Raw genomic sequence first — 19,006 nt, forward strand, 5'->3', positions numbered from 1 at the left:
GAAAATCATTGATATGTAGTAGGGTGTATTGGGCGTAAATGGTCGGTCAGGCAACGCGTTGCTTGATGAAGTAATTTCGTGATGAATGTTTGAAACGTGATCGTCAATTAAGGAGTGTTGTGTTTATAAGCTAAACCTAATTTCTTGCTTCTTTACAGTTGTACATATTTTCCAACTATCTCTGCATGTTGGATCATGCATATGCTTAGAATGCGCGTGCAACTCTAATCTGATTAAGCTAAATCTTTACTAAACCTCCAACAAAATAATAATTAAAGATTTGTGTCATAAAATATTGCAGTTAACTCACGGATGCTTTTATTTGAATCCCACTTGTATAAGAGGAAAGTTTTGTATTGATTTTTCAATTTTTTACGGCAATAAATTATTGAGTAGTGGAGTGAATACACAGCTTTTCCTTCACCCTTTTAGGCATAAATATCTCAATTATGCTCACCAGGGAGACAAATATAAGGAAGTCTAAGAGTATATATATATATATATATATATATATATATATATATATATATATATATATATATATATTAAGACACCGCTTTTAGTTCAAAAGCCTAAATTAATGGGTTTAGGTCTACTTAGATATATTAACTACTATTTTTCTTTATATTTTCTGAATTTAGGACACAAACCTTACAAATGCACGCATAACAATGCTTAACCCATCATTCCCAAGTATGTATAATAACAAAAGCACTAGAAGTAGTAAGTTTAACTCTAAAGGAAAATAAATACTAAAATAAAAGTCTGTTTGAGATTACGTTAGGAAGTTTATAAAGTACTTTTAGTATTTTAAAAGTTATGCCAAACAAAAAGCTGGCTTGTTGGGCAAAATATTTCTTTGACTTTTTACTCTAAAAATGGTCAAAACATACTTTTGGAAAAAAGTGTAAAAATGGTTTTTTTTTTTTTTTTTTTTTTAACCCTTTTTTAATTTAAAAGCTTTAAAGCATGTTTGAGTTTGCATTGAGAAAATAAAAGAGCCGCAGGTGGCTGTGGCCACCCCATATGAGCTCCGGGGGTGGCCGATCTGCGGGGTGGCTTCAACCACCCCAATGACCTGCGGGGTGGCCGCAACCACCCCAAAGGAGCTCCGAGGGTGGTCGTAGCCACCCAAAATACGAAGGAGGTGGTGCGACCAATCTGGTTTTTTACCTTTTTTTGGCTTTGACTAATAAACATTGGTATGTTATTTGTCTAAGAACAAAGTTTGTTCTTTGTCCTAGATTATTTGATTTGTCTATTTTCTTAAGAAATTATGGGTAGTTTTTTCTACACATTTCATCCCATGGACTTGACAATTTGTTAAAAAATTGTTCTAACCAATATTCATTTTTTGGGGGGTTTACCAAAAAATAATATGATGATGCTAATTTCATGCTATCCAAGCTATAATTATGTAACATCTGTCAATTCGAAGAATATGTTAAAAGTTTTAAGTTTAAAATTAAAAAAAAAAATTATATTGGTATTTTTGAAAAATGTATTTCATTATTTAAGGATTAGCTAAGCCACTCATTTTTTAGTGGCTTAGCTAATCCTATGTGTATGAGAATAGTAGTCACATGGGAATAAACTATTCTCATGAATAGTGTGTTACCAAACAAATGAATAGCTATACTTAAGACTAACTAGACCATTCCAATAATTTATTCCACAAACTAAACGAGCCCTAAATGAACTTATGCTTGAAAGGATTTTTCTCCAATCACCTATATTGTCAATCTCTAAGCCTGGACGTTTATTTAGAAGCACTAGGTTTACGGAAACACAGGAAAAAGAGTTATCTTCTGCTGTAAGCAAATGTAACAGGGGGTCAACGCTAACTCTTCCCGAAACAGTAGCTACGTTTTCCACAAATTTTTTATTATTAATTTAAAACTAGCCTCTATTACAATAATGAATAAACCTCAGCTTCTTATTTTAATGCTTATTCATCCACAATAAAAAATAAAATAAACAATGGTGGATTTTATGTTACTAATACACTAAGCCTCGGTGTTACTTATGCATGGGACACATAAATGGGTTTTTTATTCTCTATACCACAAACCAAAATCAGCTCAACTATCTCGTCCCCTGTCTATGATTTTTTGTACACATGTTTGGAAATAATCCAGTCAGTTTGGACTTGTGATTTTAAAATATGTAATTTACAAACGCAGTTTTTAAAAATACAGTTAAATATTTGGTGAAAGTGTAGTTTAAACTTTAAAATCGCAGTTTGGCTTTTAAAAACGTTTTTTTTTTTTTTTTTTTTTTACTCCAAGTTGTCAATTTCTTGTAATGCAATTAATAAGGACTAAACGTACTCTTTCTCAAAAAAAAAAATCTCCAAACAAAATCCCATTACATTAATTAAAAAACAAAAATTTCTTATAAATTGGGTTATAGAAAAGTTTGCAATGTATCCTTTAACACGTACTTCTTACACGCTTTTTTAATAATATTATTTTTTTAAAAAAAAAAAAAAACGTATTTCTCATATGGTCAAGGGACACATAATACTCTTAAAAACTGAATTAAAAAAAATTCTTACAACCCAATTTGAAAGAAATTTATATCTTCACTCAGAAATACCGTACGCATCCCACCACGCATTGGATATATAAAAAAATTTTGGATCATAAAAATTTCTCATTGTTACTTGAACTTGTTAGATCCAAGGTTTATATCACATGCACACATGTTACTTGTTACCAAAGTGTTTGCTAATCAATTAATAACATGGCGTAGTAGAATATTTTTGAAGCACCTCGGTGCATGTGTACAGCACTGCCGGAATACTTGGATTCAAAGTTTCAAGGGAAAAACAAAAGCCCAACTTGGCAATTTGTCTATATAAACCCTAAATGAAAGCCAGAAGTACTGATACAATACAAGCAAGCATTTCAATTGTGGGAGAGAAAATGAGAAGGGAAAATTTGGTTGTCTTGTTCCCGCTGCTCGCTCTTGCGCTACTGAGCGTGTGCCGTCTAGGGTTTGTGGACGGGGCGACGTCGCTTCAACCGCCGGTGAAATTAGTCTGGCATTATTACAAGATTCATACCACGTGTGATGAAGCGGAAGTATATATCAGGCACCAAGTGCAATTGTTATGGGACAAGGATAAGAGTATCACTCCCAAGCTCCTCCGCTTGCTCTACTCGGATTGTTTTGTAAATGTATGTGTTTGTTTATTATAGCAGCAATTTTACTTCTTCTTTTCTTTGTAAGTAATGACTATTTGGCACTCAAATGCTAAATATATGCTGCAAAATTAGGGTTGTGATGCATCAATCCTCTTGGATGGGCCAAAATCAGAGAAAACAGCACCACAGAATAGGGAGCTTGGAGCATTTGTAGCTATAGACAAGATCAAGACTGTTATGGAGAAACGATGTCCAGGAGTTGTCTCTTGTGCCGACATTCTCAACCTTGCTACTAGGGATGCTGTTCATTTGGTAACACTTTCATCCTCTATATAAAATCCGAATCAAATACAAAGTAATACTATTTATTAAACTGTTATACAAGTAGGATGCCGTGACAATACAATTCAAAGGGCTTGTAAAAAAAAAAAAAAAAAAAATGATGAGTGATTTTACTGTCACATCATTTTATTTGTACCCCAATTATCTGTATTTTAAATGTGGAGACATTTGTGTGATAAGTCCACATCCATAGTTTATTATATTAATCTTGATTACATAAAAGAATAAGGTTACATACTACACTTTCTTCTTAGCTCTATCTCACTTGGTTGATGTGACCATGCTCGCCTATCATTAGAATTTTTTATTTATTATTATTATTATTATTTTTAAACAAAGGCTGATTGAAAGTGTAGTATCATGTAGCATTTACTCTATAGAATATTTGAAAGGTCTCAATCATATTAGCCCTTTCGATTTTTTATTTTATTTTTTTTGTGAGTTGGCCCTTTTGAATTTTGAGTATCGCGCAAACATACTAGCTAGCTCATCACGTTTCTGCCACCTCTCTCCTACCCTTTCTTCACTAGGAAAAAAACAAAGAAAAAAAAAAAAAACTGTGTTGCACTACCTACCAAAGCAAGTCCTTATCTCCCAACCTCAACAAAAATATGGAGGAAAAAACAAATCCTTTGGCTCCTGGCGTGGGTATGTTGGCATAAGTGCCCCAGGAAACCCTTTTTAAAAAAGAAAAAGAAAATTAAAAAAAAATATAAAAATTAATTGTATTATATCCGTTTATTTTTATTTTTCACAAAATTCACACTTTTAAGTGCTGAAAACGCACTCCCTCCCTCCCCTAGTCCCCTCACTCTGATGACTCTGGTGGACTGGTCCCTCCGTCGAGATCGGCAGGCTGTACACCGTCCACGATTGTCTTTTTGAGGCCATTGGTAGTGGTCCAACACCCCCATCAAAAAGCTTAATAAAGAAGAAACAAAAGAGAAACAAAAGAAAAGAAAGCACACTGCCTAAGGTCCCCAAATCAAGTTTGTCCTTACTACGATCTGCACATTGGCATTTTCACCAAATAAGATGCTCTTTTTTCTTTCTTTTTTCCCTGGATGAAAAATATAAGAGACTTTTTTTTTTTTTTTTCCTGTTCAATAAAGATGGTTTTTCAATAGAGCAAAACCAGCACTGTTGCAGAATCAGAATCAATATGACTTCTATAAAGGCCACATGCATATGGGCATGAAAAGTTATTTACCACTTCTTTTGGTAAGCCTACATTTGTCTAAATTATAGCTTTTTATCTTTTTCAATTCACAGGCAGGAGCACCGTCTTATCCCGTTTTCACGGGACGAAGGGATGGGATGACGTCAAGCGCTGCATCAGTGGACCTCCCATCTCCGTCCATCTCATGGGAACAAGCACTAGCATACTTCAAATCAAGGGGCTTAGATGTATTGGACTTGGGAACGCTCCTAGGTAAAGATGCTACTACCTTAAAACAACTAGAATACAATTCTCTCCATTTCAACAATTTCATAGTCCATATTAGATTTCACAAATCTAGTTGTATATATTTTGTCACATTGTGAATAACTTGCTACGTCATTTAAAATTTTTAAATGACGTGATACGATATATACCGTTAGATGCAACAAAACAAAATCTAGACCATAGATTTGCTGAAAACTTCTTATGTCTCTATTAGGAGCACACTCAGTGGGGAGAACACATTGTAGCTACGTCCTAGACCGGCTCTACAATTTCAACGGTACCGGAAAGCCCGACCCGAGCATGGATGCATCTTTCGTAACCAAGATGAGAAAGTTATGCCCCAAAAGATTGAAGAAGGGCCAAGCAGACCCACTAGTGTTCCTAGACCCAGAATCTGGATCAAATTACAAATTCACTCAGTCCTACTACTCTAGAGTTCTATCGCATAAAGCTGTCCTTGAAATTGATCAGCAACTACTCTTTGGGAATGACACTGCACAAATCACAGAAGAATTTGCTGCTAGTTTTGAATATTTTCGCAAGTCATTTGCTCTGTCCATGAGCAGGATGGGAAATATCAAGGTTCTAACTGGAAATCAGGGAGAGATACGCCGAAATTGTCGATTTACAAACAAGGATAATCCAAATAAGTAGGAGGAATCTAATGTGCTATTGATGAGGGTGGATGAATCACCATAAATGGAAATTGTTGTGTGTAAGAGAAAGATGAATAATCCATCAATTAGAACAAAAGAAAAATCTTTTCTTTTTTTTTTTAATTTAAAAATAAAATTATAATATACATTCCTAAATTATGATTAATGTTATCCCACATTTAAACCAAAAGGATAAAGGATAACTTTTCAATAACTTTGATTTCTCTTTCTTTTCTTTTCTTTTTCTTTTTCTTTTCTTTTTTCTTTTTCTTTTGCCCCCCAAATAGTCTCAAAAGTATAAGCAGTCAAAATTGTTGATACATCTCTGAATATATGGTAAAAAAAAAACAAAAAAGGGATTTCGCCTAACCTGTGAGATCGATGATAGTTAAATAATCAGACCTGGGGTGCATCAAACAAAGGAACTTCTTCCCACTTTCAATCATTCCACTAGCTTCAATGGGAGGCAAACAAGTAGAATGTAAGCAATGGCAAAAATCAAGCACCAAACAAGGAAATAAGAGCCATTTCTAATAATATTTTCCTAACATTTGCACGCACATATACATCTTCTAGAATGGAGTCATCACAATGTACCATGGATTCATTGCCCATGAAAAAAGTACAAAAAATAAACAATAGACGAAGAAAAAAAAATGAAAAGGACAATAAAAACCCAAAAAAAAAAAAAAAAAAAGGCAGAAACAGATGATTAAGTAATGAGATAATTTCCAAAAATCCTTAAATTGATCCTAACTAAAACTTGGTAGTGTGGTAGAGGCTATGAAACATAAAACGCAGAGTGTAAAGTCCAAGTGCCCTATAAGAAAACAATGTGGCAAGCATAGATAATCTCTTAAAATTCATAGGCAATGACTGCTGGAGAAGTTAGTGGTTGCAACTCAAGAATCTCTTAACAAAAATGAAAACCTGGGGAAAAAGAGAACGAGAAAGAAAGAAGTGTTGATGCATCTTCTAATGGACCATAACAGAATGCTTCATAGGGTAATAAATTATTATTGGAAATTAAAAAAATTTAAAAAGGGGTTTTGAGTTCCAAAGAAAAATAGGTTGGCTAATTCTTTTAAATACCAAGGATTGCATGTTTGAACCCATCAAGACATTGTTTTCACCCGAAAACAACAAAAAGCAAAAAAATCATTTCACATGGGTTAAAAACAAGTTCTTATATAAATATAAGAGGATTTACACCTTTTTATCCTAAATCCATTTAAAAGATCATAAAAGAAAGGGACAGGAGCACGGACAGTGCAGACAAACCATGCGTTCAAATGGGAACAAAAAAATTCTGTGTATAGATAATAAGGTTTCAACAAAACCTAAATATGTTTATTTTTCTCTTGCATATCTCTTGTATAAGTCCATGTCCTAAGACTATGTCTTTGTCTAGAATAAATTGATATTAATTGAAAAAAAGAAAAAAGAAATACATATGTTGGCCAAAGAGATAAACAAAACCTATATACAACTACATTATCTATAATTTATTTATTTTTGATAAGTTAATCGACATATCATTAAAAACGCAAATAGTGCAACCTAAGTACACAAGGAGTGTACAGGAGATACACTTAGCTAGAAAGAGAAAACAAGTGAAGAAAATCATAAAAACTATGCAATTTAAGATCTAATGCAGCTATCCAGTGGTAAAATATAATGTAGGTTAAATTTGTTTCCAATCATCACAAAATTTTCAAGTTGTAGAAATGTCTGAGAAAAACCGAGTTATTCTAAAAAAATATATTTGAATCATTATAAACTTTATCACAATTATTTCTTCCCTCTTTGTCCCAATCAAATATTCTTCTTTTCAATCAGAGACCAGATAGTGACCCAAATTGCAAATAGTTGCCCATGTTACTCCAACAAAAGAAGAAGGGGGGTGGGAAATAAAAGATAAAAAACCCTTTTACAAGTTACAAGCACATTAAGTTTCTCTACACTGGCTGGAAGTCAAACCCAGGACAAGAACTCCTCTAACCAACCAGGAAGATAGTTTAGAATACTTCTAGAACTTGGTCTGTGATCATCAAGAATTTAAATCCTTAGTTGAAATTTATAAATGTTCACCTGTTAAGACTTTTTTTTTTTTAATAGGTAATCAAAGAAATTTTATAAAAAGCGTAGGCACTCCTAAGCATATAGGAAGTATACAAAAAGGATGTAAAAAACAGAGGAAAAAAAAAAAGAAAAAAAGAAAAGCAAGAACCCCCAAACACCAAAACCTGTTTAGACTTTTTAAACTGTATAATCAAATGAAACCATGTTTCAAAGTACAACTTGGAACTTATAATGTACAACAAAAACAAAAAAAAACAAAAAAACCACAGAAAATAATACGGCACATAATTCCAGTTCAGCTCAACACCCAAATTCTTGCACGCAAGGACATACATTTCAGTTGGGGCAAGGCAATACTATCACTATAGAAAAAGGAAAGCAGAACATGAGGTAATTACCTTGCAAAAGATGAGATAATGGAGGTACGAAAAACTGGGTGAATCTTCAAATGCAAAAGCACTTCAGCTTTGGAATCTTCCCTTGCAGGAAATCCAAATAACAGCATTTTCTCCAACTTGAAATCCCGGTCTATAAATACTTCTCAGTGCAATTTCTGTGTGTTGCCATGAGTGTATACCCATTTGCAAAATAGAAAAACCCCTAGTCCTCATTCTGAGCTGCAGGCTCTTTCTCTTGATTTTGAGCTGCAGGCTCTTTCTTTTGATTCTGAGCTGCAGGCTCTTTCTCTTGATTCTGAGCTGCAGGGCTCTTTCTCTTGATTAGCTGGTTCAAGCAAGACATAGGTTTCAGAAACGGCATACATTAAACAAAAATATAGTAGGGTATTGTGCGCTAAACATTGGCCACCTTGAATGCCCAAGAAAAATAGTGGAGTCACCTGTATGGTCATCACTGAAGATGGTAACCCAAGTGCAATCACAGACAATTTTTTTAATCATTTCCACATAATAAAAATCAATAGTAAGATCACATTAATCCACGGTAGAATAACAGGTCAAAGCTACATAAGTGTATCTTTAATGCCATATGGTATGTCCATTTATATTTATCAGACAATTTGGTCGCCAACATTGCTGTAGTAACAACAAAGGTAGAAAAGGAAAAAGCAGAAACCATAATATCAATTACAGAAGGTCATAGAGTAACTCAACGAGCAACAAACCTTGTAGAGGTACTTCTTTCTAAGTTTTATTGCTGTGCGTATACACCTTTTGACATTGATCTTCAGCATGTTATCATTGAATATCTGCAATGCGTAGAATTTGCAAGTCAACTTAGAAAATTTCAAGTGAATTACCCCCCCCCCCCCCCCCCCTCCCTTCTTTTATTTTATACTTCAGCGCACAAAGAATAGTAACAACAACATCCATGATAATAATATTGATATTGATATGACTGATTATTGTTGTTATTAGTATTGCCATTTTCATTTTCATGTTCAAAATTAAATCTAAATTGTGTCTTATCTATGAAAAAGCAACTTAAGAGAAATTAATTTATAGAAGATGTCAGAGGTGCAAAACTAACTGAAAGGAACTACATAAACATGAACCTCCATCACGCAGGAGCATTTCAAAGCATTCAAACTTGAATGAGAAATACGTGATCAAGAAAAAGAAAAGTATAACAGCCTTAGAAGTGGAAACAGCATATAGAAATAGACAAGGTATTCATAGAAGTTTGTGGCCCTTGGGTTGCTTTTTAACTACCGGCATATACAAAACCTATTCACTTGAGTACTACATTTCCATGCAGGTCAAGTATGGTGAAAGCTTATGCTCTTCCATATAGATAAAATTTAACACAGATATTGCTTAGAGGATAATCATAAGCTTTACCAAAGAAGAGAGCAATTAAATTTAAATAAACCCCACTGTTTCATGTACAAATCTGCATCAAAATGAAGCAGAAACAGTGGCTAGTCCTAGCTTTGCATTTAGGTCACATCATAGCCCCCTATTCAGTCTCCTACCATATAGGAAAAATAGCAACCAATTCTACAGGATCCACTAATCAAACATAAAGGACGAGTTTTTCGTTGTCCCAAGTACTGATGTAAATGATAAAGAAGTTCGATGCACAAAATACAGAACATTAGATTCATAAGAAATTGAAAGGAAATTTCTTTTCATCATCCAATCAAAGTAACCTTATTAGCCTATTATCTAGGTCACATAAACTAAAACATATGGACCCAAGGATTGACAGGCAAAAAGAAAAAAGAAAAAAGAAAAAAGAATAAAAAAAAGAGGAAATGTTGCATCTGTCATGACGAAAAGAAAGTATAATGCACCTGCCTTTATCATATCATCAAACGAATGAGTTTCTCTTATGATTTTCTGACCGTTCATAATAAGAATTGCTGCCACACAGAAGACTGGTAGTTCATTATGTCCATTCCCAGTTGAAGAGATTACAGTGCAGATTTGCATCCGATCATTCTTTGACCAGAAATTCCTTGTCAAGCCACAAAAGGGACGGGATGATATTGATTTCATTCCATTGTTGTCAGGCATGGATCGCTCTACATTTCCATGATTTAATTGTGAGCCACCAACCTTCACAGTACCGTTATCATTTTCTGTGCTTTCTTCACTCATTTCCAGTCCAGAGTCCCTTGGAAGCTGCACTAGTAATGCTTCCAGACAGTTCTCCTCTAAATTGTATGCCATTGATTCATCAAAATCAGCAGCCCATATCATCTGTGTTTGAAGCTCATAATTATGAATGTAAATACCAAAAAAAAAAAGGATAATGTAGGTCTCAATAAATCAGAAAATAGAATACAAGTTCTAATCTAATGTGAGCATGCTTATAAGTTATAATTTTTCATCAAACATGATACTCTTAAATCTGGAGTTCCAATGCGTCTTTCAAGAAACCCTACTATCAACTGCACCATTGTAATGACCTAGGGAAAGCGCTTGTCACATCTGCACTATCACTCCAAAAGAACTAGTCAAATTACAATTAGAGCTCCCTCGAATCACTTATAAAACTCAGTCTCACCTAGTAAGAGCATTCACATTGGTTTATGTATATTTTTATGCAAAATGGCTCATCAAAACCCACTTTATCTAGTTTAGTTAATGAGTTTTAAAAGACACCATACATCCAATTATCTTTTCTTTTCTTTTTTTATCTATATCATTTAAATTTTATTTTTTTATAAGGATTGTATTTTTCCTAAAGATCCTATTTTTCAACTTTTGAAAAAAAAAAAAAATGTGGAGAGAGAAATAGTATGAAAAAATTTTGGGAAAAGAGAGATGAAGAGAGAGAAATAGTATATAAATTAGATGAATGTGTAGCGAGCACTGTTCACAAATGCAAAAAGTAGCGAGCACCGTTCACAAATGCAAAAAAGATGTATTTTGCATTTAATATGCATAATCCAATGTAGAGGGTTTTTTAGTGTTTTGCTTATCCATTTTAAATAAAAGTAAGAAATGGCTAAGCCATTGTAAGTGCTTTAAGGTATCAATATGGGACTTAGCACTTATAAGCACTTTTATCTACTAAATGTGGTCAATTCATCTTCCACAATGGGACTAACATTTTGGGATGTCACATTCTTCCTCACTCAAATTCTTGTCAGGGCCCATGCCATGAAGTGTTTCAGTGCTACATGGTGTTACTAGGTTGTTTTGATACCATTTGCAACAATCGAGAAAAAGCACTCGCCACACATGGGCTATCAATCCAAAAAGACTTGTGAAGTTGTAATCAAAACTCCCTATAATCACTTATAAAGCTCAGTCTTACCTAATAAGAACCCAATGTGAAATTTAGCACTCATAAACGCTTTTATAATCTACTCAGTCAATGTGGGCAATTCATCTTCCCATTGTGGGACTAGCTTTATAAGGTGTCACAACTATCAACAGATTATGCCCACACTTCTTCAGACCTCAGCAAACTCAAAACAAACCACACAATAAGAAGATGGAGTAAGCTAATCTACTAATGTAACTGGAGTGGGATCAGGGCGGCGAGATTTGTGATGGGGTGAATGGAGATTCCCCTTACCCTTTGGATGTTTGTTCCCCCGACCCTCTCGATTGGGTGTTGGATTATGATGAAGAAGAGGATCCGACTTTGGCGCTTCTGGATGCTGTTAAAGAGGATTTTCTTCGAGAAGTAAAGGTGGCGCGGTCTAAGATTAAAGGCAAGAGAGAGCTGTTAAATTTAGAGAGCTCCGTTAACTATGGCAATGCAAAAGTGTCCGCTCGGCAAAGGAAAGCCAAGGCTCACAAGTGGTAGCGTTGAGTGATCTTGTGGGTTTCGGGTGTGTGGGCTTTAGGTCCTTATGGGCTTGTTGGGTTTTTTTTCTTTTTTGTGGGCTGGGTTGGTTGTTTCTGTGTTTTTGGTGTTGTTGGGTTTTCGGGGGTGCTTTCTCTTGTTTTTTTTGTATACTTTTGTATACTTTTGGTGTTGTGTCCTTTTGTATACTTCATGTATGCTTGGGACGCCTACACTTTTTATAAAACTTCTTTGATATTATGTATCAAAAAAAAACTCAGTGGCTTTGAAGTCTCTTTTCTTCAACTTTCAGTGGGTTTCAAGTCTCTTTTTCTCAACTTTCAGCAGGTCTCAAGTCACTTTTTTTCAACTTTCGGCAGGTTTCAAGACTCTTTACCTCACAATTAAATCTCAGTTGCCACTTATTAAGCCCTACACTTAAAACCTTAAGCCCGCCTATACTGCTCATAAACAGGCCCTAATCTTTGAATTTAAGGACCAGCCTAAACAACCCGACACCAGTGCATATTTATTAAAGAACTAAGAATCACAGCAAGCCTTTATTTGTCAAAGGCAAGCTAGTATGCAACCATGCTTTGTAAATGAAGGTTCCAAAGGGGCATAACAGCAGATTTGTGTCAATCTGCCAGCTGTTGTGATCAATATAACTGTCAATAACAATATTTCTATTTCACTGTTTCCTAGATATATTATGGTGCAACAACTGCCAAAAACTTTCACTTCAGATTACTGCATCTGGTCAGAGAAAACAACTAAAGAACACAAACCTCCCACATAGAAAGAGCCTCATTAAAAGATAACTCCCGACGGAAGAGTACCAGCAGCATCCGGAACGCAAAATGAAGGCTTTCGGCACCTATATGGGACAGGTGTGCAAACATATCCCTGTTTGTGAGTTCCAAGATATTCCACAATGCTTGCAACTGCTTCATCACTCCAGTTGGTCCTTCCATCTGAAAATTTTCACGCTGAAGAGTTGTGAAAAGCATATGTCAGTAAAAGAAAGTAAAATTATCTACCTTAAAATCTTTGCCGAGATTAGTAATACCATTCTCCTTAAAAGCATCTCAAAGCACCAAAAAGCATCAGCATTATCCTCAAAGAGAACAACGAAAGGAGACAGCAGGTCACTCATACCTAAAACCAGGTTGCCAGGCAAAAATGTATTACCTAATGCTTAAAGCTCATATCACAAAATTATATACTAAAAGAAAATTAAAAAAGAAAATCATGTAAACTTAAAAAAGAAAAAGCCACAACCTTGACAATAACCAGTTGCAGGATCAACCCATGCATAAACAGCAAGGATATCTGACATCCTAGCTAAGTTTCTTTTATCCTCATAGAATTCAAGATGACTATCTGTTCTTACAACATCAACAACTGCAGAAAAATAAAATTTTGTTAGCTCGGACAAGTAGCTAAATAAGAATATCTAATTGTGATGTAAACAATAACCAACAGCCTTTTGTTCAAGTTGAGAGGAAAAAAAATCACAAATGAGTTACCTATTCGGTGCAGAGTCCAAAGCCATTCCGATACTCTGTCTTCACTTGCTGTCCCTTGTTGAGATGTGGTTGAATTTATCATTTCCTTTTGTGGTACATCCGATATTCTCAATTGATTTACCATTTCTGTTCCGTCCAGCATATTATTGGCTGGCAATATTGATTCATGGGCATCAGGATGAACCACTTCAATCTCAGAGTTAATAGAATTAGAGATATTGCGAGATGGCGAGCCATTTGATTCTATAATTAGATCCTCGTTGTTATTAATTTGAAAACTGTGCATTCTGTCATCTTTAAATCTCAGTTTACGCTGTGTAGAAAGTTTATCGTCATGCAATTCGCATGATTTTTTATTTTCTCCACTCTTCTCAAACAAATCAGTGACAGGTAAAAGAGGAAAATCAAAACGATCTTCAGGTGCATACTGTGATCCATCTGCTTCTCTCCCTATTTTTGGGGAACTGCAGTTGTATGGACCAGAAGTAGGTATGTAACAAGACGAGTCATATGCTCCACTATCTGTGCTTGCCCTCACGCTGACAAGGTCAGCCGAATTGCTAGAGCTTTCCCTTTGGCTTGCATATGATGTAACTGTACAATGATTATTCCAATCATTCCCTAAATATTTAGTATTATCAGTAGAAGCTTTTCTACTTTCCACTTTAGGTTCTCTTCTCCCTTCATCTTTAGATGATGTCCTCATATCCATAACTTTGGAACCCACAACATAGGCAAGTGAACCAGTTCCTATACTTGAATGCATCATTTGGCATTCCTTAATCAGGTCCTTGTAACGTTCCCTGCATGAAAAGTATTGAGAGGCTGTCAATATTTAAATTTCAAAAAAAAATTACAAGAGATCTAAATAATTGACACACCTTCTATTGCTCTAAATACCCCAAATAACAAGCTTTAACACTTTCTTAAACATATCAAACACCTTAAAATACGATAAACTGTAGGAAAAGTATGGGAAAAAAAGGCAACTAACAAACTATATCAGTTCTCCACCAATCCATATTCCACATTCACAGTGATGTCAAAGAGCAAATGCTAGCAACAATACAAATACCTAGTTAATGAAACAGTTACCATCGTCTTGATTTCATATGGTTAAGATCCTAGGCATCAATAGTTTGACATAAGAAGCATAATAAAATAAAGATTGAACTGCAGGATGAAAAATGCAAATTATTGAAAGAATATGGAAGATTGAACAACATCCACATGCCTGAAGCTTGAGTACAATAAGAATTTAAACACAAACATAGATAGTTTGCCAGGTAAAGTCAATCAGTTTTATCGCAAGCATGGCAGCCAAAGTAAGAGGCATTAAAAATGAAAACCTCTTTTTTTTTGGTGGGGGTTAAGGAAAAATGAAAGCTTATCAGCATAGAAATTGAAAGCAAAAGGGCCTAGACCTTCGGGCTGTACGCAGTTGCCTACGGTACTCCGCAGTGGTGCCTAGTGCATAACAACCAAGTAGAAATTCCCAAACTTCTGGCCTTATTGATGGATCCACACCCTGTCATGCAGAAAATGAAGTGGATTATAACTATAAGGAACTCAAAACTTCTTCAATTAGACCACCCTTAGTTATGCAGATCAACTGACATTAACATCAAGAGGATCTATGCTTCATATCTGAAGACATTGAAACTTAGTCAGAATAAGTCCATTGTGAATGTTAATAAGAAATAAATCCTAGCCATCAAGCCTAGGAATGATCATAAGGCCAGTATCATGATCCCTATAAAAAAATCCAAACCATTTGCAAAAGGGGTAATCCAAAATAAATTACAAATAAAACATGCTACAAACCACCTGCAAGTGGTGTTGAAGGAACTATGATAATAAAAAAGAAACAAAAAAAAAAAAAAATATAGGTAATCAAGATATCAATAAAAGCATAAGGCGCCCCAAGTATACAAGAGAAACCACCTAGCTAGTAGGGCAAAAAAAACATGAAAATCATGATAACTAATTACCAAAAGAAATATGATAATAATGAAACAACATACCCCCAAAACAATCAACTTGAGTGCCTTTTGGAAACCAAAAACCTTCCCATCACTATCAAAAGTTGCCTGCCACTTTTCTGGCTTAAGCATTTTGTTTACCTGCACCATTAAGAATGATGGACTCTCACAACCAAACTATTTTATAGTAAAAAATAATTAGAATTCTAATCAAGGTAAATAAAAAATAAAAAAAATTACCCTAACAAATTTGGCATCACTCACTCTTCGAATGCTCAAAATTAGAAATCGAAAACGAAATTAAAAAGAAAAAGAAAAAAAAAAAAAGTGAAGATTACTTGTACATGATCCAGAAAAAAACAGGGGAAAATGGTCAATATATAAGGAGCATACAAGATTCTCAAAAGCCCTTCCCTAGATCTCATCGCAAACCTCATGAAAGACAAACATCAATTGACCCTCAAGCAGCAGTAGCAGCCACTGTCCCCAAGCTGTACACATCGGCATGCGTGCATGCTTTGATACAGACACGGAGTCTCAGGCATGGGAACTTCCCAAAGACCAGAGATAGGGATGTGGCCATATATGTGTTTCTATGAACATACAATAGTAACATACATATCTAGCTTCATTTGGATGCAAGCTTGTAGAAGAACCATACTTAATAAAAGGATCCTGAAGAGAACCCAATGCACAGATTTCTTCACAAAAATGCATAACACCTTCATAACTCTGCAAAAAAAACAATCTTTTTTTCTTTTTTCCCTGTACATTTCCTTTTCTTTTTCTTTTTCTTTTTTTCCTTTTCAACATTTTTTTTTTTGGGTAAAAGGAAGAAATCTCTTATAAACTGCCAAATAGATGCCAAACACAACTGCAAATAATTGCAAGCATCATTACGTCTCTCACATGGCAAATTATAAAACAAAAAAACCAAAATATCATACTTCTTAATTTCCAACCTCCGGCTTGGTATATATTCCATGCTATCAGCTTTGGACACCACCAAGCATCTATTTGTGCCCCAAAATCTGACACCTTTTCCACAGTATACCATTTCCTTAAATATATATTCAGATCCAAATCCTAGAGAGAAAAAGAGATGGTCTACCACACCTGGGCATAACATTCATCCCTCAACTCTTAGGAAAACAATCTTCATTAGAAGTTTACAGCAACCATATAGAGACTGCTAGAAACTCCCTGTTCCTTGTCAAATGTCTTAAAAATTCAAATCATCTTGCTTTAAAATGGAGCTCTAAAAGTTACCATTACACTTCCAAACCCCAACTCCACAATTGAAAATGACAAGATCTCTGTAACCCATTTAATCAAAACCTTGTAAAACGACCAACAAAGCTCCATTATATAACCACCTTGTAGAGAGTCCAGATTGCCTTTGTCTGGAATGCCTCTTCCAGATTTTCTTCCATGGACCACTAACATTTTTTCCACATTATGAAAGCTAAAGCATAGTTAAGAATATCCTAGAAACAAAGGTTGCTTACCAAAAAGCATCTGGCAGGACATATCAGGAAGGCATCCTTCGCCTTCAGAAAATGAGGCCGAAACAAAGGTTGCTTACCAAAAAGCATCTGGCAGGACATATCAGAAAGGCATCCTTCGCCTTCAGAAAATGAGGCCTAAAACTTAGTCACACAATACTCTCAGGACACCAAAAAAAAAAAAGTATTTCCAATTTTCCAGTGAAAATTTCTCTCTCTCTTTTTCAATTAAGAAGAAAGCTCATTAAGTAGCAAAATTTTCCAAGAATGACACAAAATTTTGTCAGATTCTCCACTACTCATAGTCTTCAACTTCTTTTCGTCTTTTTTCTTTTTTTTTTCTTTTTTTTTTTTGGGAGGGGGTTTAAAGGAGGTTGGTGTTTTCAGCTCCACAGCATTACATATTTCTCATTTTACTTACCAGCACTTTTAATGAAATTTCAAGTACTTATCAAACAAAAAAATGTTGGAAAAGCTTATTCTATAATTCTAATATGAAATTGTTTCCTGAACTCGCAATTCACTACCCACTTATCAGAATCGTTTACTTAGATTTTTCTCTCACTTCTCTATAGCATCATTCTATAGAGAAATTGTTTCTTGAACTCACAATTATTACACTACCCACTTATCAGAATCGTTTACTTAGATTTTTCCCTCACTTCCCTATAGCATCATTCTATAGGGTTTAGAGGAGGTTAGTGTTTTCAGCTCCACAGCATTACATATTTCTCATTTTACTTACCAAAGCTTTTAATGAAATTTCGATTACTTATCAAACAAAAAAATGTTGGAAAAGCTTATTTTATAATTCTAACATGAAATTGTTTACTGAACTCGCAATTATTACACTACCCACTTATCAGAATCGTTTACTTAGATTTTTCTCTCACTTCCCTATAGCATCATTCTATAGAGTAATTTTTGCAGTTAGATCATCACATAACCCATTCACGCTGGTCGTACTAGTTGGTAAAAACAATTCCTACACATTTTAGCATGATAAAAAAAAAAAAATCTTCCATTTATGTGCAATGCAGCAAAAGCTCTCCCATCCTCTGCTATCATTTCTAATCCAAACTCCTAGCACACTATAAGCATAATTGATTCAGTAACGCACAAGAGTAAAGTGCATAATTAAAAACGTGGTTGAATAGAGTCTTACAGCTATAACAACCTTTATGGGAGATTGAGAGAGGCAGGGATCGCCAATGTCACGAACAATGGAACTCACCTTCTGCAAATTCACCGCTCCGGCTTTTCCACAATTCCATTGCCTGTCCTCCTCTCCCCCAAAAGACATCACAGTCCCCAAAACCCCTCCCCTCCCCACTCTTTCTCACCTTGTCAACCTTCAACAACCACGAATCTCTCTCTTTTTTTCTCTCCTCCGCACCTTCTCAGCCTTCAACAACTGCAAAAAAACAAAATTTCATGCTGCGGAAAAACAAGCTCCTTCAACAACTACCCAAAAAAAAAAAAAAAAACACAGAATAATTGGATTAACGAAATCAAATCAAATCAAAAAACAAAAAAATTGTTTCTTGTAACAAAAGAAAACAAGCATTTGATTGCAGAAACGTTGAATCGAATCGGGCGGTGATAGGATCATTGATGAGAGAGAGAGAGATTGGATTACCTGATGTGAGAGAAGTTTGCAGACTGGGTGTGAGGATTCAAGAGCAAGAGATCGCTGAAATTTCAGAGATTAGGTAGGTACAGGAATTACAAGGCAGAGCTCCTTCCCCACCATTTACACACAAGCACACACACACACAAACACAAAGAAGACCGTTTCTTTTCGCCTGGTATTTGTTTACCCTTTCCCTAGTTTTTTTTTTTTTTTTTTTTTGGAAGCCAAATAAAAACACTTCAAACGAAAAAGAAAAAGAAAAAACATAGGGAAATATTTTTGAAAAAACAAAAAGAAAAGACAAATTAAACTCTATTAATTTTTATTATTATTTTATTTAAAAATAAATAAAAAACTTCACAAAAATTTCCTGAATTTCCATGGGTTTTGACATTACACTACTAACGTTAAAAAACTCTCAATTTAAGGTATCAAATTTTTAATTTTTTACAATATTCCCTTTCGTTAAGATTTTTTT

At 34.7% G+C, this 19,006-nt stretch overlaps 2 protein-coding genes across 10 annotated transcripts; one reads left to right on the plus strand and one right to left on the minus strand.

Annotated features, from left to right (window-relative positions):
* The first annotated feature begins 2,762 nt into the window (after positions 1–2,762).
* LOC132178777 (putative peroxidase 61) lies at positions 2,763–5,664 on the plus strand. Its single transcript, XM_059591328.2, has 4 exons — positions 2,763–3,182; positions 3,282–3,461; positions 4,764–4,923; positions 5,153–5,664. Exons 1-4 carry the CDS (start codon positions 2,871–2,873, stop codon positions 5,590–5,592), a joined length of 1,092 nt encoding a protein of 363 aa, XP_059447311.2. The 5' UTR covers positions 2,763–2,870; the 3' UTR covers positions 5,593–5,664.
* A 122-nt stretch (positions 5,665–5,786) lies between these two features.
* Positions 5,787–18,704, minus strand: LOC132178728 (rab GTPase-activating protein 22). Of its 9 annotated transcripts, none has more exons than XM_059591280.2 (12): positions 18,535–18,704; positions 18,061–18,309; positions 15,433–15,531; positions 14,833–14,936; positions 13,409–14,211; positions 13,161–13,283; positions 12,949–13,037; positions 12,719–12,868; positions 9,935–10,339; positions 8,800–8,883; positions 8,075–8,399; positions 5,787–6,048 (listed from the first exon to the last, which is right to left on the minus strand). In XM_059591280.2, the coding sequence occupies exons 2-11, from the start codon at positions 18,196–18,198 to the stop codon at positions 8,277–8,279; spliced, it is 2,118 nt and encodes a 705-aa protein (XP_059447263.2). In that variant the 5' UTR covers positions 18,199–18,309; positions 18,535–18,704; the 3' UTR covers positions 5,787–6,048; positions 8,075–8,276. The 9 variants fall into 9 exon arrangements, with proteins under 9 accessions (XP_059447263.2, XP_059447273.2, XP_059447257.2 ...); XM_059591290.2 differs by having other exon boundaries at positions 5,788–6,048; positions 12,668–12,868; positions 18,130–18,309; XM_059591274.2 differs by having other exon boundaries at positions 5,788–6,048; positions 12,668–12,868; positions 18,073–18,309.
* Between the last annotated feature and the right edge of the window lie 302 nt (positions 18,705–19,006).

This window comes from Corylus avellana, chromosome 2, assembly GCF_965113065.1.
Source record: "Corylus avellana chromosome 2, dhCorAvel1.hap1.2, whole genome shotgun sequence".
Taxonomy (NCBI): domain Eukaryota; kingdom Viridiplantae; phylum Streptophyta; class Magnoliopsida; order Fagales; family Betulaceae; genus Corylus; species Corylus avellana.

What these genes read in the sequence shown, in the direction of transcription:
- LOC132178728 (XM_059591249.2), bottom strand. Translation starts at nt 18,198, where the DNA reads ATGTCTTTTGGGGGAGAGGAGGACAGGCAATGGAATTGTGGAAAAGCC. An exon ending in TGCAACTGGTTATTGTCAAG is followed by an intron (nt 13,038 to 13,160) that starts GTTGTGGCTTTT and finishes ACCTGGTTTTAG; the next exon opens with GTATGAGTGACCTGCTGTCT. An exon ending in AGGCTCTTTCTATGTGGGAG is followed by an intron (nt 10,340 to 12,667) that starts GTTTGTGTTCTT and finishes CTTCAAACACAG; the next exon opens with ATGATATGGGCTGCTGATTT.
- LOC132178777 (XM_059591328.2), top strand. Translation starts at nt 2,871, where the DNA reads ATGAAAGCCAGAAGTACTGATACAATACAAGCAAGCATTTCAATTGTG. An exon ending in ACTCGGATTGTTTTGTAAAT is followed by an intron (nt 3,183 to 3,281) that starts GTATGTGTTTGT and finishes CTGCAAAATTAG; the next exon opens with GGTTGTGATGCATCAATCCT. An exon ending in CTAGGGATGCTGTTCATTTG is followed by an intron (nt 3,462 to 4,763) that starts GTAACACTTTCA and finishes TTCAATTCACAG; the next exon opens with GCAGGAGCACCGTCTTATCC.